The following is a 26,518-nucleotide window of genomic DNA, read 5'->3' on the forward strand; positions in this document are numbered from 1 at the left end:
TAAACGCGTTTCTGAAACTTCAATACACGTGAATTTAGATGCCAATATACACGCGCCCGATACTACTCATATACATGCGCGACCATATACGCGCCCGTAACTTATCGCATGTATTGAACGTGTGTATGGTAGTAGTGTCTTGTAGTGAATGGATGGTATGATCAAGAATGTAGGACAGTCCACGCTCAATTGGAGAGGGAGGTGGCCATAGGAGCCGGGACTTGTAGCCAAGCAATGACACTAAAAAAGCGTTATGGTATGGAAAAAGAAACATGCCTACTTGGCAAAACTAGAAGAAGTATATTATTAGATGTTTTTGGGTTGAGATAGCAAAAGGGCATGGCAGATGATGCATGAAAGACAACCCTCTTTATAGATCACATCCCCAGACGCCTGGTTAGAGTATGGGAGACACCTATATGATGTACCAGGACAGGCACCTATGGGAGCCCCCAATCTGCATAGACCAGCATAGTGCTCTTTCTTTACATGGAGGATGGTTAGGGGTGCCATATACAGGCTACAGAAGGGAAAGGCGCAAGACCGGGACAGTTTGGTGGGAGAGCTTTTCTCACATGTATGTGATGTGTTGACACCCACATTGGCATCTATGTTCAATTGGGCAGCATGTGAGGGTTTTCCCAAAAGCTGGTCAGATCACACTATAATCCCACTCTTCAAGAAGGGGGACCCACTGATCCCCAGTAATCAGACTATCATGATTGGCTACACATTGGCCAAAATATACGGGTCCATATTGGAGCATAGGATCACCACATGGGCCGAGATGAATGGCAGGAGATCACAGGGACAAGCGAGTTTTAGGCGAGGCTACTCCACATTGGATCATATCCTCACACTCAGAACTATTATAGAGGAGGGACGAACAGGACATAAGAGGATTATTGTTGCTTCGTGGATTTCTGCAAGGCCTTTGATACAATTTCCCAAGCCCATTTCATGCAGAGATTACAGGACATTGGGATGCCAGAGGATATGAGATGGTGAGTGTATGCTTTATATGAGACCGTGACATGTCGTGTGCAAGCACTGGGGGGGATGTCAGATAGGATCGACAGCATGATCGGGGTGAAGCAGGGATGTCCGCTATCACCCACACTTTTTGGCCTGTACATAGGTGAGGTGTGTGACTACACTAATCGAGGAGGGGTTGGAGATAGTTTAGCCGAAGTGTTGATACCTATATTGCTATATGCAGATGATATTGTGCTTATCTCTAATTCACCAGAAGGATTACGAAGACACTTGGATGCTTTGGCCACCTTTTGCAGAGATTGGGACCTTGCAGTGAACCTTGGGAAGACCAGGGCCATGGTTTTTAACACTTCGGTAGCATGGGTGACTAGATCCATACATTAGTTTAGCTTTGGAGGGGATGTGGTGGAACGTGTGAGAGAGTATGTATACTTGGGGGTTACCTTCTCTTGCCCATGCTTTTCTTTGAGAAGGGCAGCGGATGCTCGGTTGGCATAGGGATATGTAGCATTAGGCTCACTTGAGAATCAATGTGCACACATATAGTTTCAAGAACCCACCAAATTGTGGCTATTTGATACACTGGTCACGCCTACACTACTATATGGAGTAGAAATCTAGGGTTCCAGCTTATACCACAGGCGACTGACTCTACTCACTGATCAATTGTGCCCAGAGAGGGAATATTTTGATGGATGGGATGCCATCGAGAGGCCACTTGTTAGGATGATATCTCGAATGATTCATAGCAAAGGCTCCACTCCACACTCTATTGTTAGAGCAAAGTTGGGGGTGGCACCGATGGTTGTGGAGGCCTTGTTCAAAGTAGTGTCTTTCCTATATATATATACATATACATACACATATATACATAAACATAAACATATATACATACATATACATACATACATAAACACATACATACATACATACATACATACATGTATATGTATATGTATTCGCACCCACGCATGCACACACGCACACACACACACACATTTATATCTTTATAGATATAAATGTGTGTGTGTGTGTGTGTGTGTGTGTGTGTACATATATATACATATGTATGTATATATGTATGTATGTATGTATGTATGTATGTATGTATGCATGCATGCATGTATGTATGTATGTATGTATGTATGTGTGTATGAATGTATGCATGTATGTATGTATGTATGTATGTATGCATGCATGCATGTATGTATGTATGTATGTATGTATGTGTGTATGAATGTATGCATGCATGCATGTATGTATGTATGTATGTATGTATATGTATGTGTATATGAATATGAATATATATGTATATGTATATGTATATGTATATGTATATGTGTATATATATATATATATATATATATATAGAGAGAGAGAGAGAGAGAGAGAGAGAGAGAGATTTATCATGTAATGTTTCCAAAAATAAAAAGTTAATAAATAATGTTTATATTTCATGCATTTTTTATCGTAGCAAGTACAATTGTATAGCTTGCCGGATTCACTAAATTTGTGTTTCTACCTCATTTGAACATTCTACAATTGAACTTCATTCATCCCTGCAAATAAATTGACCGTTCATTGAAAGCATCCCTTAGCCATAGCAATATTTAACTTTGGTGCTTTAGTGAATTTAGTTGAATTTTGGATGAGCAAAATGTTGGGCCTTGCAATTTTTAATATTTTTTTATGCTCATATATATATATATATACATATACATATACATATATACATAAACATATACATATATACATAAACACATATACATATATACATACATATACATACATACATAAACACATACATACATACATGTATATGTATATGTATATGCACGCACACACGCATGCACACACGCACACACACACACACATTTATATCTTTATAGATATAAATGTGTGTGTGTGTGTGTGTGTGTGTACATATATATACATATGTATGTATGTATGTATGTATGCATGCATGCATGCATGCATGTATGTATGTATGTATGTATGCATGCATGCATGTATGTATGTATGTATGTATGTATATGTATGTGTATATGAATATGTATATGTATATGTATATATATATATATATATATATATAGAGAGAGAGAGAGAGAGAGATTTCTCATGTAATGTTTCCAAAAACAAAAAGTTAATAAATTATAAAATTCAATGAAAATCAAACCCACAATGTTTATATTTCATGCATTTTTTATCGTAGCAAGTACAATTGTATAGCTTGTCGTTGTCACTAAATTTGTGTTTCTACCTCATTTGAACATTCTACAATTGAACTTCATTCATCCGTGCAAATAAATTGACCATTCATTGAAAGCATCCCTTAGCCATAGCAATATTTAACTTTGGTGCTTTAGTGAATTTAGTTGAATTTTGGATGAGCAAAATGTTGGGCCTTGAAATTTTCAATATTTTCTTATGCTCATATGTCAAAGATTAAGAATTTGGGATGTGGCATCATTATTTGAAAAGCTATTAAAAATGTCTTAAGAAGAAACTCATATCAATACTTAAGAAACCTTAAGTGTTAGCACAGTGTTTTTATCATATTTGTAAGATCAAACTTAGAATTTGTGAGGCTCGCTCCCACATGAAGACAAGTACATATACATGTTGTGAGTGCACAAGTTGTTATTTGATGATAAATATCACAAATATATATTTCCAAATCGCTTTCTAAGGATGTCATGAGAATATATTTTAAGTCCTCTAGAAAAATATTATTTATCCCCTCTTGAGTAATTTGGGGACGCTTAGGTTACTCTTGCATCATGCCGGCTAGGTTAATATCGTGGGTGACACCACTATAAATATTAATACGTACGGTATATGACGTATGTTTGAGGCCACCTATGATTATTTCAGTTAGGTTTGTATGGCAGGGTGATTCCTGGGGTACTTACGCCTGGTAGTCATGAGTTGGTTATGATTTGTGCCTGTTTAATATTTGTGGGATTAATTTAATAATTAATTGGGCTTATATTTTCAAGTGAAGAGTTTAATATTTGTGGGATTAATTTAATAATTAATTGGGCTTATATTTTCAGGTGATGAAGACTATGGGAATTGAAGAGTTTACTTTAGAAGAAATGTCTTGGTTCATCACATTTTATTTTTGGCAAGCATAGTAGCTTGCAATCTTAGCAAATGATTTTTCCATTTTGAACTTTAGGAAAGATACATTTATTTATGTGGAATTTATTAAAGCCTATGGCTTTACCCTAGTCCCAATATTTGACACTCTATTTTTGTTAAAGAAGAGTGCCGTGCTCTCTAAAAAGCACATCTTGTATATTTTGGGAGCTATGGCCTAATTTTGGTAAAAAAGAAAGCTAATAAAGAAATACTCTTGTGTGGGGAGAGGCCACGCACAAGAGGGGGGAAGATTGCACCCAATATGGTCTATTGAGCTAAGTATTTTAATTTTGTTAAGTGTTTAAATTTCAATTGATTTGATTTAGTTGAAGCTTGCAAAGCAATGGTTTTTATGGTTGAATCAATTCTTGTGAATTCTCTACTCTTCCACAATCTATCCTAGAATAAGATTCCGGTTGCAGTGGTATCAGAGCTTGGGCTAGGAGATTTGTGGAGAAGGTAGGAAAGGGCTTCAACTTCTCAAAAATCAAGAAAGTGCAGGAAATTATCTAGTGGACAGACGGGTGTTTTGTAGGTCTTTACCCAAAGGTCAAAGATTCAAAACTAGATCTACTCTCAAACCCACTCACCACCCTGCAAAACCATCCCTCTCTATCAAAAAGTGGTTTTTTCAAATACTCAATGAAATCAAAATCTGACAAAATCTGACCGCATAGATGAAATCCTCATAGCCAAAAACCTCACAGTATTCTCTCAGAAATCAGAAAGCTTCAAGCAGTAGTAAATCGATAATGGACGGAGCAGATTAATCAGTGTAAAGCCATCAAAAAATTTCTCAAAAGAAAACCCAAGGAGAAGGTGCACGGCGGCAGCCTGCCCCGTGGCACAAAACGGCGAGTGGAGAAGGTTAAAAAAAAACCCATAAGCTTAATTATCATAAGCTTAATCACTGTTAATCAAGTCTTACTTTTCCCAATCCCCATACAAGTCACATCATTTTTTTTGAGCCTTTACTTCTCCTATTTTCAAATTTGAAGAGAAATACAAAAGGTTTCCAAATCTGAAATTTCTGGGTGCAGAAAAGTGATTTACAGGTTTTTAAAGGCTTAAAAATTGCCTAGAAAAGGCCAGAAAATTCCAAAATCATTTCTGAAAAATTCTGAAAAATTTCAAAAAATATTACAGAGATTGGGCAAGGTTTACAGGACCGTTTCAGCAGGTTTCAAAGTGCAGAAAAATTATTTTATCAACAATTTGACTAGCCCAAGTCTCGTGAATCACGTGGAATCGCTCGGGAATTGTTTGAAGAAGACGACAATGAAGAAGAATCATTCAAGCAAGAGGGTAATTCCGATCCAGACTACTTAGAACAAGAAGGTAAACCTCATGTTCATTCTTTGCTTAAAATAAAAGGAATGATAAATGGACATGAAGTTCTTATTTTGCATGATGATGATAGTACACATGATTTCATTTCTGAAAAGGTACTTAGAGCATTAAATCTTCATTCTTCACCTACGCACTATAAAGTCAAAGCAGCATTTACTGGAACAAAGTATAATTGCATGCAAGAGGTGAAAGGTTTGGATTTATGCATCAAGCCTTTAACAGAAAAGAGGGATTTCTTAGTTGCACCTTTACAAGGGGTAGATATAATTTTGGGTATGCCTTGGAGACACAAATACAATCCTATTATAGACTATGACACTCATAGCATTTCTCTAAGGAAGGACAATGAAAATATTATCCTCCAGTGTCAAGTCAAAGGAGAAATGAGTCCTTTGTTGAGTCACACTCAAGCAAAGAGAGCTCTAAGAAAAAGAGACAAGACTTATATGGTATGGGTTAACCAGCTTGATGCTGAGTCTGACACATCCAAAAGTCCAAAGTTTGATCTTTTTATCACCAAATTTAGTGACTGTTTCATGGAAGATCTACCTCCAGGATTACCTAAGTCTAGGCCTGAGGATCATAGTATTGACTTATTGCCTAGAAATTCTCCGCCTTGTAAAGCTCCCTATAGAGTCAACAATTTAGAGCAAAAAGAAATCCAAAGCCAAATAGAAGACTTGCTAGAGAGAGGCCTTATTCGACCTAGTAGTTCACCTTTTGGAGCTCCAGTACTTCTTGTTAAGAAGAAGAACAAAACTTACCGAATGTGTGTAGACTACCGTGCATTGAATAAGATTACTGTCAAGAATAGATATCCTATTCCTAGGGTAGATGATCTTCTTGACAAGCTTAGAGGATCAAAGGTCTTTAGCAAGATTGACCTAAAGTCTATGTATCATCAAGTTCATATGACTGAATCTGACATTTTCAAGACAGCTTTTAGAACCCAAACTGGTCATTATGAGTTTTTGGTTATGCCATTTGGTTTGACCAATGCTCCAGCTACTTTCAGCCGTATGATGAATCGCATATTCCTTAAGTTTCAAAGTTTTGTTATAGTGTTCTTTGATGACATTCTTGTTTTCAGCAAGGATCGACAAGAGCATGAACAACACTTGGAACAAGTGTTCAATCTTTTGAGAGAAAATGAATTGTATGTCAATCCTGAAAAGAGTTCTTTCTTTCAAGAAGAGATTGAATACTTAGGTCATATAGTGTCGGCGGAAGGGATTCGTGTAGATCCTAAGAAAATTGAGTGTATTGCTTCTTGGCCTACGCCTAGAAACATACATGATCTTAGATCTTTTCTTGGCCTATGTAGTTATTATAGGAAGTTCATCAAGAATTTTGCTTGTATTGCTCATCCTTTGACTGAACTCCTTAAGAAAGCTACAAATTTCAATTGGACTGAGAAGCAAGATAAATCTTTTGCAACACTCAAGAATGCTTTAACACAAGCACCAGTTCTAACACTACCTTATTTTCAAAGACCATTCTTTATAGTAGTGACTGATGCTAGTAGTGGCAAAGGATTTGGAGCTGTTCTTATGCAAGATAACCATCCTATTGCTTATCAAAGTAGAAAGCTTAAGCCTGCAGAGCAAAATTATAGCACATATGACAAGGAATTAGCAGCAGTAGTGCATGCTTTGAAAATCTGGAAGCATTACCTAATGGGTTCTGAATTTCTTATCAAGACGGACCAACAAAGCATTAGGCATTTGCTTACACAACCTCTTATTTCAGATAGGCACATCGAATGGGCATCTTTCATTCAAAGTTTCCAACCTATGATTCAATACCAACCTGGAAAAGAAAATGTTGTTGCTGATGCTTTGAGTCGAAGACCAAATATCAACAACATTTCCATTATTGAAAGTGAACCATTTGTACTTATGAAAGAAACTTACGAAGTTGATCCAGATTTTTTTGAAATATGGATCAAATTGCGTGAAAACAATTGGACACCTCAAGGAAGTTATTCTCATATAATGATGGCTATCTTTTCTTTGAGAAAAGATTGTGTGTTACTCAACCTTATAGACAACTTGTCTTGGAAGAGATGCACCAACCACCATTTGTGGGACATAGAGGAGTTTCCGTAACACTTCAAGTAGTTTCTCAAGAATTCTTTTGGCCTCATTTGAAGAATGATGTAGCTAAATTTGTAGCTGAATGTCACATTTGCCAAATAATTAAAAGCTACAAAGGCAAAGCTTTGGGATTGCTTATGCCTCTACCTATTCCTGATAGACCATGGGAACAAGTGTCTATGGACTTCATTACTGGCTTTCCTACTACTTCCAGTCACCATGACATGATTTGGACAATAGTGGATAGATTTAGTAAGCAAGCCTATTTCATTCCATGTAAAAAGACACTAACTTCTCAGCAAGCCGCGAACATATTTGTTAAGCAAATTTTTGTTCATCATGGACTACCCAAAGTGATAGTTTCTGATAGAGATTCTAAATTTTGTAGTCACTTTTGGGTTGCTCTTTTCTCAAACTTAGGCACTAAGTTAGATTTTTCCACGGCTTTCCATCCAGAATCGAATGGACAGACCGAAGTCACAAATAGCACTATCTTAGATATGCTTAGAGCCTATGTTTCCCAGCAACCTAGTGTATGGGATAAGTACATACACCTACTCCAATTTGCTTATAATAATACTCCTCATACTGCTTTTGGTCGAGTACCATTTGAGATCATCTATGGTAGAGCTTTACCTATTCCGGCTATTAGACTCTCCCATAAAATTGAAGCTGCCGACCAATATGTTAGAGACTTTGATTGCATTTTATCTGAAGTGCGTGATTGTATTGCAAGAGCTCAAGAGAAGTATACATCTCAAGCAAATAGGAAGCGTAAAGATTTTTCATTTCAAGAAGGTGATTACGTACTTTTGAGAATTGAAAAACGTCGATTAAAGAGTGTGAAAAAATTCCCTGCAGTGAAGCTAGCGCCTAGATATTATGGGCCATTTAAAATCCTTCAAAAGATTAATGATGTGGCCTATAGACTAGAGCTTCCATCTAATTGGAATATCCACAATTCTTTTCATATCCATCTCTTGAAACCTTTTCGAGGAACACTTCCTACTCATCCAACATATGAGGAACCACCTCTTATTGAAGGAGAGGAAGAAGTACTAGTTCCTGATGCTATCATTGATCAAGAGATAACAACAACAAGAACAGGTAATCAATACTTCAAGTATCTTTTGACTTTCAAGAATCATCCTAAAGAAGATGCTAAATGGATGCCTGAGAAATTTTTCCGAGTTTACCCTGAAATTCTTCATTCTTTTCAAACCCAGCAAATCCGCAATTGAGGACAATTGCAAACTCAAGCAAGAGGGATGTCATGAGAATATATTTTAAGTCCTCTAAAAAAATATTATTTATCCCCTCTCTTGAGTAATTTGGGGACGCCTAGGTTACCCTTGCGTCATGCCGGCTAGGTTAATATCGTGGGTGACACCACTATAAATATTAATACGTGCGGTATATGACGTATGTTTGAGGCCACCTATGATTATTTCAGTTAGGTTTGTATGGCAGGGTGATTCCTGGGGTACTTACGCCTGGTAGTCATGAGTTGGTTATGATTTGTGCCCATTTAATATTTGTGGGATTAATTTAATAATTAATTGGGCTTATATTTTCAGGTGATGAAGACTATGGGAATTGAAGCGTTTACTTTGGAAGAAATGTCTTGGTTCATCACATTTCATTTTTGGCAAGCATAGTAGCTTGCAATCTTAGCAAATGATTTTTCCATTTTGAACTTTAGGAAAGATACATTTATTTATGTGGAATTTATTAAAGCCTATTGCTTTACCCTAGTCCCAATATTTGACACTCTATTTTTGTTAAAGAAGAGTGCCGTGCTCTCTAAAAAGCACATCTTGTATATTTTGGAGGCTATGGCCTAATTTTGGTGAAAAAGAAAGCTAATAAAGAAATACTCTTGTGTGGGGAGAGGCCACGCACAAGAGGGGGGAAGATTGCACCCAATATGGTCTATTGAGCTAAGTATTTTAATTTTGTTAAGTGCTTAAATTTCAATTGATTTGATTTAGTTGAAGCTTGCAAAGCAATGGTTTTTATGGTTGAATCAATTCTTGTGAATTCTCTACTCTTCCACAATCTATCCTAGAATAAGATTCCGGTTGCAAAGGATATGCTCGTTGTACTAGCATTAGGAGATTTTGATTCAAGCAATGTGTAGCTTGGTTAGGAGCATCTTTATTTTTTTTCATCTTTATCCTCGTTAGGGCACTTACTTTACTTAGCACCTTCTCCCTTTTGGTGATGTTGGCATAGGCAAGGCCTTTTTTTGGATTTCTGCTACAAGCTTTGTTAAGTGAACCTTGTGATTATAATGCTAATATATATGTGTATGTGTGAGTGTGTGAGTGTGTGCACGCACGTCGGGGTGTGTGTGTGTGTGTGCGCGCGCGCACGTGCGTGCGCATTTGTATGTATGTATACACATCTCATATACATTTACATATACACATCGTAGACACATATAGATACACATGCATACATACATACATACATATGTACATGCATGCATGTGTGTGTGTGTGTGGTACACACACACACACACACACACACACATATAGATACACATATAGATACACATGCATGTACATACATATGTACATGCATGCATGCATGTGTGTGTGTGTGTGGTACACACACACACACACACACACACACACAGATATATATCCCATGAAAATTTCACAGACCCATTTTCAATGTAGATATCCTCCTTGCACCCATGGGCATTGAGCTTGTTTGGCTAACACAAGCAATCAAGGCCAAGACATGTCAACTTTAATCCCCCTCATTGCACCCAATAGGGGTGCCAATAGCATTGGTAGAATTATTATCTGTAAGTAAAGAAACCAACTTGAAAACAAAAGAACTTTATTTTTTGTATTGAGGAAAAAGTTTCACTAATTTAAAAAAAAATGAATTGTTGGATTTATATACATATACCAATCTAATTTATAAAAACTTAGTTAAGGTAGTGTCATTCTAAGTGTTACATGTACATCCTTTCCCTACATGCATATTATTATGAACAAAAATTTTCCAATAAATCCTTGGTAATTATATATACATACATGCATGAATTCACACACACACACACATGCACACATGCACGCGTGCTCTCTCTCTCTCTCTCTCTCTCTCTCTCTCTCTCTCCTCCCCCTTGTTTCTTCTGACAAATGGTATCTAAAAATTGTGTGTTGTTTAAATTTAGGTGTTATTTAGAAAATCCTCCTACTACTTGTAGTGTATTTGTGTAGAAATCTTTTAAATTTTATTTATGATTTTTATCTATTAAAATAGAGAAATTGTAATAACAAAAGCCACCAAAACATTCGAAAGACAAATCCTTTTAACTTTGTGCGTGTGTCTATTTGTAGTGTTACATGTTGGCCCTTTATCACATTATGAGTATTAAAAATAAAACCTCTTTAGAATCCAGATGAAAATAAGATGCAACCACCAATATGCATGTTAATCGATTTGTCTTGATTGTGAAAATGTGAATGTGTAATGAAATTTTCGGTGATCAAATGAAATTATTTTCTTCAAAATCACTTATTTTTCCATAGATGGCACAAAGTAGGCCCTCTTTCTTTTGAACAAAGATATGTAGGAAGACAATCATTACTAGAGCATTACCATGAATGAAAATGGCCACATGAATCACATGATTAACTTGACTAACATGAATGATTCTTAAAACATGCTTTTTCCACATAAGATTCAATGAGATAGTACTATCCCATTGATACATAGATTAGAATCCCTTGTAGGTAATTGGATGCATTCAATCTTTCAATGCTCATGTTTGCATAGTGTGAACATAATTTATTACTAAGATTGTTTGGCTATGATTATCTTGAGGGGTAATTTTCACATTTTTGACATCTTTGCAGTTAGTTCTCGTACAAATTTTGATGCCACCATGGCGGTCATATGATATGATGTGTCACGTTGAGGATTGTACTCCACAACATCGCCTGCAACAATGTTTCCCTTCAAGTGTTGTAAGATATTCATCACATCACGGAAGGAGAGTCCACCAGACTCTATGTGAGACACTCCTGGTGCAAAACGTGGGTCGAGGCAATCTACGTCAATGGATACGTACACACCTTTTGCACCCACGCCAAGCTCCTACAATACATAGTCCAACATGAACATAAATAATTTTGTCACATGGCAAATATGGTGATGAAACATAGTTGAATGTCTTTTCATGGTTTAAAATGGTTTTTTGCTACCTGAGTAGTAAAAGGTGGGCAAAATGTCCAAGTAAAGGTTGGACAAAAGGCCATATATGGATGCATCGTCATTATCAAAATTAAGCTTGGAGCATTATTCTACAACTTAAGGTTGGGTAAGATGTGGCATACCAAATTCTCCAAAAATTCTCGATGTTTTTCAAAATGCCTCATCTCATAAAGCTCTACGTTATGACAAAGGGATCACTATTAAAAATTGAGCTACAAATAAATATGAGAATTTACATCATAGAATTAAGACATCAACTATTCAAATTTAAAACCTCTGGTGGCTCCCATGGGTCCAAAATGTATGTTAGAAATATTTTGTCATGTACATTAGTGCTAAGTAAGTTACTTGGCAACATTCTTTCGCAAACCCTAGGCATTATGATGGTTTATCTTTAACTATTGTCTAACCTTTTGTAAGAAAGGGTGACAATAATTCCAAATGTCTTTTTTTTTTGACATTTTTTGCATATTTCATTTGTCCTTAGTACTTATTGCTGATTACACACCATTTAATTCATGTCGAGAGATAGGTGGTTAACTATCACACTATCTTGCCCAATGGAAAGTGTGAGACACTATACTAAAAGGTAATTTGTTGCAGCTTCATTTTAGTAACTACAATGAACTCAAATGCTTGAAAAGGTTGTGTTTGGAGGAATTCCCATAGGAGGCTTCCTATATTAGAGTGCTCATTTAGGGAAGACTACCAATCTCACCTCCACCAAAATTTGCAAAGCTCATAATTGGCAAAAGACAAGCCATTTGGTGTTTCCTTTTACAAGGAAAATTGCGTTGGCTTTGTTATTCTTACATTAAATGCAAGTCTTGCATCATCATCTAGTTCTCAACCTAAATTCCCATGCAACCACATTTTAACAATTAGTTGTGAACACAACCCCTCCACAAAGCAAGAGTTAAATCACAACCACATTTTAACAATTAATTGTGAACACAACCCCTCCACAAAGCAATAGTTAAATCACAAGCACAAGATGAGAAGAGTCCATGTGGTAATAAATAAAGTAAAAGACAAGTAAAGTTAAGTAAACCATCACTTGAAACGTCTTTTAATTTCATGTCTACCTGATCCATGACCAGCTTCACAGAGTCAGAGACTGTCTTCATTAAGAGTTCATCTCCGATCCCAAGATTTTGCAACTCTTGGATTGGAAAATCCCCAACATCAGCTAAGACCCGTGGATCTGCCAAATCCTTCCCTGCATGGTTATGTGACAAGTCGGGAGGGAAGTTAGCATGAGCCTCTTCATGGAAGCATTGGTCCTTTGCAAGCATATTATGAAAGCATGAGGTATTTCTTGTACAAGAATATGAAAGCCTAAGGTATGTCATGACCATCTCTTGAATCATAGTCGTGATAGAAGTTAGCATGAGCCTCTTTATGAAAGCATTGGTGCTTTGCAAGCATATTGTAAAAGCATAAGGTATTTCTTGTACAAGAATATGAAAGGGTAAGGTATTTCATAACCATCTCTTGAATCATAGTCACGACGAGTCAAAAATCCAAATTTGCAAGTTAAAAATGCAAACCTATTCATTAAAATGCTACGTACTATACATAGTCACGAAGAGTCAACATTCCAAATTTGCATAGCTCATGATGTGTCATATGAAGGTGCAACCACTTCCCCCAAGTGACGCTATGTGTCCTCTCCCCCCTAACCACTCATAAATGGAGGAAAGTAGCAAAATGAAAAGAGGTGAAGCACCCAACCTTCCTCGGTTGTGGAATTGGCACTTGCAGACCAAATGGCCTCTCGTACAAATGGAGGAGCAAAAGCCGTTCCTCGATGGTAAGAGGAGTTGTGGCCCAAAGGAAGTCCAAGAAGACAGGAGACTGCTTGTGCCCCACCAGTAGCATGCACAACCTCAGCCTGTAAAGATAACAACTAACACACTAAGTCAGCAACAGGGATGATGGAATGCCTGTTACTAAGAATTGGAAGCATTAGACGATATGATAAAATTGCCTTAGCCCTTGCGCGCTCGTGAAGGAGAGCTAGCGAAGCGTTTATGACAGGATCCTGGGCATGGCGAGACGATGCTGTTACTGGGATGGTGTATCCGGAAAAGTTTCTCGCACGCAGCTGGGTCTCGAGCTTTCTCAGGTGCTGGGCAATCCTCATCATGGCTTGAAATCAATCAGAAACCTCTGCTACAAAGAAAATGGACAAGTCGTAAGCATGAAATCTCTGTTCCTACACAAACTGGTAAACTAGAAAGTAAAGGCATGGAAGCAAGGCGACCACCTTATAATAATGGTCTGCTAGTTGGTAATGTGAGCGATGGAGCAATTTCTGGAAATCTAAAGTGGAGATTATCTACTATCTAGACTCGCAACGATAGGATTTGACGCCCATCTTCCCTTCCGAGGGCGAGCTAGACAAAAAATTTCCCTGTCAAAGGACGAGCTAGACAAAAAATTTCCCTTCCATAAGGATGTGCAAAAAATTTATACACCTGTCAAAAGAAGGGCAACTTTTTGAAATGCCCTTCAAAAATCAAATTTAAAATTATATGTTGGTATTGCGCAAGGGTGGTTCACTGCTTCCCGTGAGAATAAGCCCTTGGCCCTTGGGCCTTAAGCAACTTGAAGAATATTAAAAGAAAAAGCCAACTGCAGTGGCCAGCCTGCCCTCTTAGCTGCCAACTTGCCCTGCATGCTAAATTAATGTCATTGACAAGTTGACAACTCATTGTCAATGGTCATTGCTAATTTTGGTAAATTGGTAGTTGGAACTTGGAAATTTGAAAAGCGAACGCCTTCCCCAATCCCGAACAGGTGTCTCTCTCTCTCTCCCTCTCGAAGAGTCTCGATGCTCGTATTTGCCTTGCGTGCAGCGTGATTCCTACCCTCGGGCCTCGATTGGACTGCCATCACGGAAGGCCTTCACCCCGTCGTAGCTCCAGCCTCCAACCAAAGGTCTGCCATGACTCTCTTTGCCTCGATTACGTTTGTGGGTTTTTAAAAAATGGCTCCTTTGTATGGGGTTTGTATTAGGGCTAGGGTTTCTGTATTCCATCAGCTTTCGCTTCTGTGTTTTTTCGAGACTGCCGACGATTAGGGTTCTAAGGCTGATTATGTGTATGGAGATTACGTAAGGTTCTCGGGACTGCCGGGATTAATTAGGGGTTTCGGTCTTGTTTCTGTTTTGAGGGCCTCTTTCCTACCGACTGCATGAGTCGTAGCCTGGAGCCACGCTACGCAGCAACACTGGTTGTCTTCTTCCTTTCTCTGTTTCTACCTTGCTACATATTCACAGTGCTTTCTTTGTTGCGCTGACTGTCTTGTCCTATTGTGGTGTGCGATGTCTCTTTACTGCACGCTTTAGTTGCCAGCTAGCTGCTACTACTGTGCTAAGATTATGCGTGCACAGTCGGTGTGCTGCTGTGCTATCATGCCCATCCTCTTCTCTGGTTGTGTGCGGTGTCTCTTTGCTTAATGCTTTACTTACCTGCTAGACTGCTTGCTCACCTACCCTGGTGCTAACATGCTTCCCGTTGCCCACATCCTAAGGATTCCTCTCTGGTGATCGATATATAGAGGAGGCGGCTGTCCACTTTTATGCTGCTTGCGATGTGCTGTATCCCCCCACTTTTATGTTGCTTGCGATGTGCTGTAACTCGTAGGAAGTGGGTGCAGTCATGGGGGTATGGCTACATGGCAGATGGTAAAGAACGCTCAAGGCAGAAAGATGATGCCCAGTTGTTGTGGCGTGAGTAGCAGAGAGGGGGGAGAGAAGGTGATGGAAGGACAGCTCCTGTGGTAAAACTTGGTGATGCTTCAATGGCCTCTCCATTTACTGCAAAACATGCTTCGGTGCAGCCCATTGTTGATATCATTCGTCAAGGAAGGAGCACTTTGGTGACCAACTTGTAGACGTTCAAGATTCTGGAATCTGGGGCTAAACTGCCTTGCCACTGCTTATGTGCTGAGTGTGATGTACTTGGATGGTGTCAAGCTTGGAGATGTACAAGCTACTATCAGTGGGCTTTTCACAGCAGCCTTCTTTCTCTTCATTTCTCATGCATGCCCAATGAACACTTTATTTGCTGAACGACCACATGCAAACATTTTCTGTGCGTATGTTTTCCTATCATTACTGGGACAGTTTGCCGTCCATATCACATTTCTGGTTGCAATGACGAGAGCTGCAGGTGAATACATGCCTGAAGAGTGCATTGAGCCAGACAGAGTTTGAGCCTAATCTTGTAATAAATACATGTCCAATATAATGATTCAAGTGGCCACGTTTGCTGTCAATTACATGGGGCACCCTTTCAATCAAAGTATTCGGGAGTCCGTCAGACGAGTCGTATGAGCCTTGTGGGCAGCGTGAGTCGTAGGCTGTAGCCTGTACTATGTAGGTTAAGTTCTCTCTCTCTCGCCTGAGTCGCCTGCATGGTAGAAACTTGAAAGTCGCCCTCTCTCAAACTTGGGTTTCATGCTTTGCAGGACACAATCAAGCTTCATCCACGACATCATCTGGAGTAATCTAACTTCTAGTTCTAAGTCTTTCAAATAGTGAACACAATCTATATGGACCAAAGACATCATCCAAGGCATTCAAGAGTCATCGAGTCTTGAGACGACATTGATTACAACCACCACATTATCTCCAAGATCTAAAGGTTGGTCTTCTTTTCACGCATTATCTTTAGTTGTGAATTCTATGACTACTTGCACAAGACATGAAATCGTTGGCATACTAAGCATGAAGCTTAATAATGTATTTATTCAAAGAACACTGCCTACATTATAGACTAAGGATAGAAAAAGATATGAGATTTATAGCAGTATCTTGAAAACTTCACAACATTTCAAATCACATTATTATTTATTGTTATGTACAGAATATGGCGCCACTTGGTCGACCTGAAAAAAGCAAAAAACAGAAAACCCTTGAGCAATCTCTTGGGCTTCATGGTCTAGTTACTAATGTAACAAGTGATCAACGTAATGCTGCCACTTCTAGTCAAGTTGTGGCTGCACAAGAAGCCACAAAAGAGAAAAAAAAGTATGAGCGGATTTTCTTGGAAAGTTGGAAAATTCTGCATACATGGGTTTTCCCTATTGATGGGCCTGATGGAAAAGAGAGGCTCAAATGCAGGTGGTGTACCTATGCACACAAAAGGAATCCTTATGCTCAACCTCAAGGTGCTACAACTAAACAAAGGAGTGCCTTAGATGAGCATAGTCTCTCTAAAGAGCATATACAGGCAAAGGCTATGTGGGAAGAACATGAGAGACGCTCAACACTTCCCATTGAGAAGCATATTGCGATTATGACAGATGATGAGAAGGACAGGATTGTCACGGTCATGCAAAGCATGTGGTATGTACTCAAAAGAAATTTACCTCTTGAAGAGTTTCCACACCAATGCAACTTTCAAATATTTTTGCGCACACCTAATATGCCAATTACTAGTGAGTACTCTGCGTACACTAGTAAAGATGCAGGAAAGGAATTTGCCAAGGCAATCAAACATGTATATTGGAATAGATTAAAGAAGGACATTGTTGAGAGTCCTTTTTACTCTATTCAAATCGATGAGAGTACTGATATTAGTACAAAACAATACATGATTGTTTACATCACGTACATGCAAAATTGTGGAAATGGCCCAATATGTACATGCTTTGTGGAACTCTTGCCAATCGAAAATGGTGATGCAGAGGCCTTAAGTAAAACTTTGCTTGACTTTTTGGCCAAAATGGAGTTGCCTTTGCACAAGATGATTGGTATTGCTACCGATGGTGCAAGTGTCATGACAGGCTCAGCAAATGGTGTGGTTGCAAGGTTGAAGCAAAATATTCCACATCTTTTGAGCTTTCATTGTGTTGCTCATAGGGAGTCACTTGCAGCTGGAGATGCATTTAAAGTGTTCAAAGAGTTCAAGTTTGTGGATAAGATTGCAAAAAAGCTCTTTGAGTGGGTTTGTAGATCGGCAAAGAGACATGCAGCTCTTGCAGAAGTTGTAAAGGCATTCAATCTTGGTAGACATGGAAAATTGAAATTGTTAAAGATGCACGATGTAAGGTGGTTGTCTCGAGGTCAAGTCATGGTTAGAGTGGTGCGTCTGATGCCAGCTTTGTTGACAGCATTGAAGCATGAAGATAGTTAGTTATATGCATCATTGACAAACTATAAGGTGCAATTTCTTTTGAATTTCTTTGCCGATGTGCTTGGAGAATTAAATGTGCTCAATTGCAAGCTCCAAGAGGAGCATCCAGATATTTCTGCTATTGGAAGTCATCTAAAGTCTGTTGTAGAGACACTTCAAATGTCTTTCTTGGGTCGAGTATTTGGCTTTGATACAAAACACACACATGCTTTTTTGACCATGGCTCATGGACAAAATGGGGTGGTGAGTTTTACAGATAGTGCTGGCAAAATACACTCACATGTCTTACACTTGGGGCCTATGTGTGAAGGAGATATTGTGAATGCATATGAAACTCTACATATAGTGATTGAGAATTTAGTAATGATGGCTACTACTTATGTTAGAAGTTTAGTGGATGCTTTATGGAATCGTTTTAAGGTTGATTTTGAGTTGTTTGAAGCTGTGAAGTATTTTACTCCAAGAGACTATAATGAAGATTTAGAAAAGCTTGATGATGCCTCACGACTATGGTTGGAAACTCTTTGCAAGCACTTTGGAAAGGAATCTGGCTCTTTCATGAATGAGGTTGAATGCAAAGGAGAGCGTAGATCTTTTGTCTCACGGATACGAAATTGTTTTAAGCAAAAGAATATGCATACTGCTTGGCAAGATTGTTGTAATCATGAAGAATGGGAATTCTCTTTTCCATGGACTATGAAGCTTTGGAGAGCCTTGCTTTTGTTACCTCTTTCATCTGTAGCATGTGAGAGAGGTTTCTCAAAGAAGAATAAAATCAAGGACAAGTTTCGGAATAGGTTATCCCTTGATATGTTGGGATTGGTGATGCTTGTGGGATTGAATACTCCCAAGGTAAACAACCCTGAAGAGATGCTTTGGGATGAATGTTTTGAAGCTTGGAAAGCTATGAAGAGTAGAAGATCAAGATCCATGGAGACCACTTCTATGCGAGAAGCTTGAATTTGAAGTTTCCTTCTTATGCATTTTGGATTTTTAGGTTCCAGGGCACTTTTTACCCTCTTTAAAAGGGGTTTTTTCCCCTGGGTTTTTATTTGCTTTCCTACAATGTGACACCTAGAACCGGTCACTTCAAACGTCAAATCACAACTAAAAAAGAGATTTCGTACTAGTTTTTCATGATTTTGACAACAATCAATCAAAAGCTAACCTTTCTACACAACTTTCAACAACAAACAACACTCCTATCACCTTCAAATCTCTCCAAACTCACAAAAACGGTCTATACTCCAGCTCAAGCTTCTAAGCTCGAATCGGGTGGATAACGAGGGAACGATTGGTATTGGTGGAGCGTACCTGACTAGGATCCCTAGCAATGGCACCAAAAATGTTAAGTCTTCTATGTAGCGACTCACATGTCATTGGGGATCGTCCAAGCATGCCACAAGTGAGTGCTCAACTCCTTGCTACTTCCGGGTAGGAGCCAACCTCGCAATCGGTTCTACGAATGTCACGTTCGTAGCTCCCAACTTGTTGCAAATGCGATTTCGCTTGGAGAGGAGAGGGAGAGGGAAAGAGAGAAGATGGCATACTCGTGAGCGTGGGTGAAGGGGAAACCGTGGACGTAGCAATCGCATGAGACCATAGAAGGAAAGAAAGCATGCAAGAAATCCAACACCCTTAAGGGAGTGGAGGGAAGCTTGAGCTCTTTGCATTCAACGTGGTATCCAACAAGTGAAGACTAAAGTCAATGACTTTGCCTTTTATACAAGTACCTTTTTTCAAGGGAGGACTAACCCTTTCCATCTCTTGCACTCTCTCAAGCTCTAATTCTCCTAGCTAGTGGCGCAATGTGCGACCACCCTACTCTAGCTTCCCTCATTTTCTTTTTAGCTCTCTATGTACATGGCCGAATCGGCAAAAATTGTAAGTACATATATTACAACATGGGTGGGCTTCCAAAAGGTTAACACACCCTAAGACCCATTTCAAGTTTGGTACCAATTAGACAAGTGACATATCAATGTCATTGGTGGACGGATAATCTTCCTTCACATACGTAACATGCATGTGGAAATTGGGGCATTTGGCCTTCCCAACCAGACATACGAGGTCCAATTCTCTTTATACTTGGCAAGATCAAGGAAACCACTCAACTTAAGAATCGTTCCAAGTTTGGTACCAATCGGATAAGTGCATATATCAATGTCGTTGGCCAACCCGTATTTTTCCTTCACATACATACCATGCATATAGAAATTGGGGCATTTGCACTTCCCGATTGGACATATGGCATCCGATCCACTTGATACATGTCAAGATCATGGAAAACACTCACCTTAAGACCCCTGCCAAGTTTGGTACCAATCAGAGACTTGCACATATCAATGTTGTTGGCCAACGCGTAATTTTCCTTCACATACCATGTGTATGGAAATTGGCCAACGCGTACTTTTCCTTCACATACATACCATGTGTATGGAAATTGGGCCATTTGTCCTTCCCAATTGGACATACGATGTAAGATGCTCTTGATACTTGTCAAGATCATGTAAAAAACTCACCAAATTTGGTACCAACCAAATAAGTGCACATATCAATGTCGTTGGTGGCCGACCCACATTTTTCCTTCACGTACATACCATGTATATAGAAATCAGGGCATTTGGCCTTCCCGATAGTAGCAGATAAGAGGTTTGTTGCACCGGTGGTGCGGTCCCGCTAGTTCCTGCGTCTGCTTTTGACATGACCCATGGACTTTCAAAACTCTCTTGTATGCACCATATTTATCCATGGCCGTCTCTGTAGTCACATTGAACAAGCCGCCTCGGAGACAACAGTGGGACAATTTTAGAACGAGTGATTCTCGACGTTTTCTGCAGGTAGCGGAGCATCCACGACAAGGCGTGGGGATCCTTAGCCGGCCTGTTTCATCATTGAATTCCATGTTTTTGTAAGCACTACCGCAATGCTAGTGATGAATTTCGAAGTGTAATTTTTCAAAAATAAAAATAAATTCTGTGCCTTCTCTCTTCTCTTCTCTCTATCTATTAAGGACGGATCATCTCTACGCCACGTGGAACTATGTGGTGATCTAATAAACATTCCTTTGACACGTGTCGTACAATAGAACCGTCAACCCAACCGCTCCTTCGGAGTCGCGGCCAAAAGGTTCCTGGCCCAAGGAAGCCCCCGACAATGTCATCGTGGCTGTTGGTGCCTGCGCTAAAAATCTTCCTCTTGATATGGGCATCCCAGAATTCGGCCTTAGCCTAGAACTCGCTGAATTCAACCCCTCCAAAAAAGAAAAAAGACCCTCAGCCCCAAACACAAGTTAACATAGACTTGCCGCAAACGAACAACGACTCAGCCAACAAAGGACCTGCGCCCGAAGACAGCCTAAGGCCTTGACGCTGAAGAGCAGATTAATGCTCGGAATGTATTCACAAAAAGCATCGATGGAACGATGGACGTGTCTAGAATATAACCGCGACAACGATTTGACCACCCAGATCCTGCGCCAAATGAATTTTCAAACGTTGCAAAGCTCGATTGCCTTCCATGTGAGCAAGGAGTTTTCATTGGTATGTGTATTTGGCACTGCAATTTTACCGGCTGAGAGTGTGCGAGAACAAGCTTTTTGTAACTGGAGCCACTGTCCACAATTCTGTGTCCCGGCCGCTATTACAAGTCTAAATAACATCGGGATTCTTCAACGCTTTGCAAGGAAACACCCTCTCCTCACATATCCATCGATGCAATTCCTTTAACGACTCCTCAAGATATTAGGGAAAGGCCTCCGGGAGGCCAGAAGGCGACCGACGGCAACCGGGGGCCTTCTTGCCGACCGGTGGCCTTAACCGTGTCGTCAAGGGTCTGGGCGAGCTGGGAGGCCCATTTCCTCCCGTCGATGGCGACCTGTGAGACTATTCTGCCAGTCTTGCCGGTATTCCAGCGAGCCCAGGACCTTGACACATTGGGGCTACTCTCTTCCACAAAAAGACAATAGCAAGCGGCAAGTCAAAGCCATCTCGAACTACTGTGGCGTACATTCTTCTATGTAATGACCGTTTTTATATGAATGTGTGGAGGCAATGATGTGTACCCATAAGCAAGCAGTATCATTTAAGTACAATAGGACAGGTATGTAGAGCTTATGAGGACGTAATGCTGACGTCCGAAAGTTCTTTATCATAAAAGAAATCCGCGTCTTGAGACAATGGGTTATCAACGTCTGTAACAAGGTCACACAGGTAGCCCAAGAGGAGACGGAGGATTCGGCATAGAGCACGAATCAGGAGAGTAGGTAGAAACTAAGAGGGATTCGATGTCGTAGCTCGCGGCATAATAGAGAGAAAGCACAACTCGATGATCTTATCAAGATCCAATCTTTGCTGGCGTCAATCCTAGGCGATGAGTTGCAATCACAGTACCTGAAGCAACGAGAAGAGGTCGATCAGCTCATCAAAATTTGGGTAATCTTTTTGTCCATTCTTTGAAATCATGTTTTGCCAATCCTTGCGTCGGAATTTGATTTTTGGAATTTCGACCTTTGGATCTGATGGTGGAACGGTCTTCAGGGAGAGCGGATGAGACAAGCGCTCGAGGAAAAACGGCAGCAGCACACCAGAGCATTATTGACCTTAATCAAGGAAAGTGTATGGAGGCGGCTAAAGAAAAAGGACGTGGAGGTTGAGAGAATAGGCCGCAGGAATTGGGAATTGGAGGAGCGTGTGAAACATCTCAGTCTAGAATCCCAGCTCTGGCAGAACTTGGCCAAGAACAATGAGGCTATGGTCTCCAATCTCAGAAGCAATCTGGAGCAAGTAGTAGCACAGAGCAGGGAACAAAGCAAGGAAGGATGCGGGGAGAGTGATGTGGATGATGCAATTATGGAGAGTCAGGTGATGCTCATGGGTGATGCTTATGCCCGCACTGTGAAAGAGAACAGGGACCTCAAGGAGCAATGATCTCAAGCTGACAATGTGGAAGAAGGATGATTTACTCCATGTAAACCTAGGTCTTGCATTCTTTGGGGCTCCACATAGAGGACACTCAGTTCGACGAGTGTCACATTCTTTATACAGGCAAAGATGTGTGCAAGGAAGGAGGAGAATGCACACGCTATTCGTTCTACACATATGCATACATAAATACACATGCACATGCATACACAACACGCACATAGGTAGGGGGTTGCACACATAAACATACACACACTTGAAAGGGTGTACACAAATGCACATACATCTGCATATGCAAGCACACACTCACGCGTACAAGCGTTGCGCGCGCGCGCACACACACACACACACGTAGGTGAATATGCACAAATGTACATGCAGATAATTGTTATATATACACATAGCAAAACACACATGCGCACATTCACGCATACACCACACACACATACATATATGCATGTGCGTACATAGGCACGGGGCATACACATGTACATGCACATGCATACACAACATACACATAGACAGGGGGTGCATAAACATACTCATACACAAACATGCAAGTGTGTGGAAACATGCACGTATGCACGTGTGCATATACACATACACACGCACACACCACACACATGTACACACACAACAAGGAAAAGCGGTCACATGTACGTGTGCATATACACATACACACGTACACACACAACAAGGAAAAGCGGTCACATGTGCGTGCATAGACACGTTTTCTGGTCTGGGTAGTAAAGTTACGGGAGTGTCTATTCACGCCGCTATTTATGCACCTATCGACAAGCATTTATTTATGCTGCTAAAGTGTAGTTGGACGCACATATAGATGAGTGTATAGACACGCTCACAGACGAGAAAATGCACAATGCACACAGGGCACTTTTTTGCGTGTCTATACACGCGTGTATATTGGCATCTATATGACAACTAGATGCGTGGATAGACACAGACCGTAACTGCGCTTATAGACACGACTCAAAATTTGTAAATAAAAAAAAAGCAACATGCTCATATTTCATACCCTTTGCTCATACATGCATGCATTGTATTTAATGCAACCAACATCAATGCATTGAGTATAATTCGCATGATTCCGTGCACGAGTTAAGAGACGAAGCAGATTTAGTTGTCTTATACAAGCCCATGATTACAATTTCGAATAAAAGATTTTGAGTCCACAACATTAGACGCGTGTAAACCATCCATGCACGAGAAGTTGAATACAAACATTACAAAAGTGTTTATATATATTGCCCAAAAAAAGGCTTGTACATACATACACATGTGGCCTCAAGTACGAAAAGTGATAAAGCCTTAAATAAGATCCAGCCACATGTGGCTTCTTCAAGTACAAAAAATAGTGGCTTTGTAGGTTTGTACATACATGCACGTGTGGCTTGAAGTACAAAAAAATAGTAAAGCCTAAAGCCACATCCAGCCATATATGGCTTCAAGTACAAAAAATAGTTGCTTCTATCTAGCACTACATCTACTACTAGTCGGAGTCTCTCTCTCCTCACTCTCGGAGCTTTCTTCGGTGCCTTCATCTGGATTGCCTCCTTCTGTCTCTGTATATCAAGTTGCAATCTGACACAAAGAGCATATGCATGTATTAGATTAAATCAACAACTGACTAAGAAATCACATAAATGCAAGTCACATTGAGATCCATATTTACAAATTCAGCCCCCCATGACACTCCATATTGCTCCATCTGGATCCGTCGTGCGTCCCAGTGCTACTAGCCTTGTTTCTTCCATGGCAGCTTTCTTTGCTTGCTTCCACTCGCGTCTATGAGCAGTGGCAAGCTAGCTCTTTGGAGCATGTCCTTGCTCTATCCTGGCCAACTTGTCTCTTGAGCAAGGACCTCTTATTGTCAAGTCTTGTCGGCAAAGACATGATCCAAAGGGCTAGCCAAACAACGCTCATAGGCACGAATGGGAGCAAGAAAAGAAGGCTATCATAGAATAGAGGACATGATTTATTATATATTTCTTTGATATACAATGTGCATAGCTACAAGAGAGGGCTTAGGGTATAGCATCCGACTTTATTATATATTTCTTTGATGTACAATGTGCAAAAAAGAGCTTGAGGTATAGGGTACAAAAAAAAGAGCTTAGGGTATAGGGTACAAAAAAGAGCTTAGGGTACAAAAAAGAGACGAGAGGGGTTTAGGCTCAGGGTCACTACATAACTAATGCACAAGAAAGCTAACTAGTAATTAAGACCTGAGTGCTACTCGTGGAGTGCTCTCGCCGCGCAAAGAGTTTCTACGATCTTTTGGGTCTCCCCAAGAAGATGTGCATGTAGTCCTTGGTGTCAGGCTACTCTCATTGTGATGCTCATCGCGATGATAAGCTCCGCGTACTAGCTTCCCAATCAAAAAAGAAAGGTACCCAACGAGTATACGGTACCCCCAATCACTACACCACACAATAAATATGAGGGAGACATATGCACACACAGCACTGGGGGGTTAGGATTAAAACATATGCAAGATAGAAAAAGAACACATAAATAATGGATGGGAAAAAAAATTTAAGTGAATGGAAGAGGGAAGGGGGATGGGGAAGAACCCAATCCCAGCCCCAAACTATCTCGGGTTCAAGGGGTAACGCATCTAGAAACGCGTCAATAAGCACGACTGTACTGTCAAACAGTAGCACCATTTGACGCGCTAATTGGCGCCCTACAGTTCAAATTTTCTCTGCCGACTGAGCGTGATGGGGACTGTCGCCCACAATCCAAACACCAAAAAGGAAATAACATGTGCACAAAGGACCACCACAAAAGACAACATTGCAATAGCTAAACCCCAAAAACACGTATAAAAAAGGAATCAAGTGGCACACCTTGGAAAGGTATGAGTCAACGAGTTCCAAGTCCTCTTTGATTCTTGATCTTCCTTTCCCGGTCCTCGTATGAGTGCTCACACTTGAGGTGGGAGGTAAAAAGGTGTGGGGGTATGAATAGTGTGGAGGTATGGAGGTGTAGAGATGGGAGGGTTGACGACGGCAAAATGTGTAGTGAAGAATGAGCCACTGGCGTAGGGTTATAACATAGTAGTGCATCTATACACGCGTATAACACCTCGTCAATATGACAGTGTATACGCGGCTATAGATGCATGTTTATATGCGGTATTTGGCATAGTAGACGCGCTTATAAATGCACTAATAGACTGTGGAGACGCACTGATAGCCGCATATCATACTTGGTAAAGATCATGGAAACCACTTGCCTTAAGGACCCTGTCAAGTTTGGTGCCCATCGGACAAGTTCACATACCAATATCGTGGGCCGATGCATATTTTCCCACACCTACGTAGCATCACTACTACAGAAACACCGATTATCGTCGTTCTTTTCATCAAAAAATACAAAGAAGATGATTTTCTTTTGACCAGAAAAATGATGGTATGTTAGACGGCATAACCGACGGTATCTTCGACGGTATAATTGATGCACAATACCATCGAACATACCATCGACAATACCAAATATGATACCATCAAATATACCATCTCTGCTACCATCTAATATACCGTTGATTGTGTTGCCATATATATATAGGCAGTGATGTGTGTGAACACACTTAGGACCGCCGGGGCAC

General features: G+C 40.0%; 2 protein-coding genes across 2 annotated transcripts; both read left to right on the plus strand.

The window, feature by feature from the left end:
- The first annotated feature begins 17,969 nt into the window (after positions 1 to 17,969).
- On the plus strand, positions 17,970 to 18,925 carry LOC147625864 (uncharacterized). Its single transcript, XM_086817737.1, has one exon. It carries the CDS (start codon positions 18,125 to 18,127, stop codon positions 18,923 to 18,925), a length of 801 nt encoding a protein of 266 aa, XP_086673863.1. The 5' UTR covers positions 17,970 to 18,124.
- A 2,456-nt stretch (positions 18,926 to 21,381) lies between these two features.
- Positions 21,382 to 22,893, plus strand: LOC147625865 (BOI-related E3 ubiquitin-protein ligase 1-like). The gene is made up of 3 exons (XM_086817739.1): positions 21,382 to 21,565; positions 22,334 to 22,398; positions 22,504 to 22,893. The coding sequence occupies exons 1-3, from the start codon at positions 21,382 to 21,384 to the stop codon at positions 22,891 to 22,893; spliced, it is 639 nt and encodes a 212-aa protein (XP_086673865.1).
- Positions 22,894 to 26,518: the final 3,625 nt, after the last annotated feature.

This window comes from Cibotium barometz, chromosome 23 (genome assembly GCF_041138505.1).
Source record: "Cibotium barometz isolate CiBa-2024 chromosome 23, ASM4113850v1, whole genome shotgun sequence".
Lineage (NCBI taxonomy): Eukaryota > Viridiplantae > Streptophyta > Polypodiopsida > Cyatheales > Cibotiaceae > Cibotium > Cibotium barometz.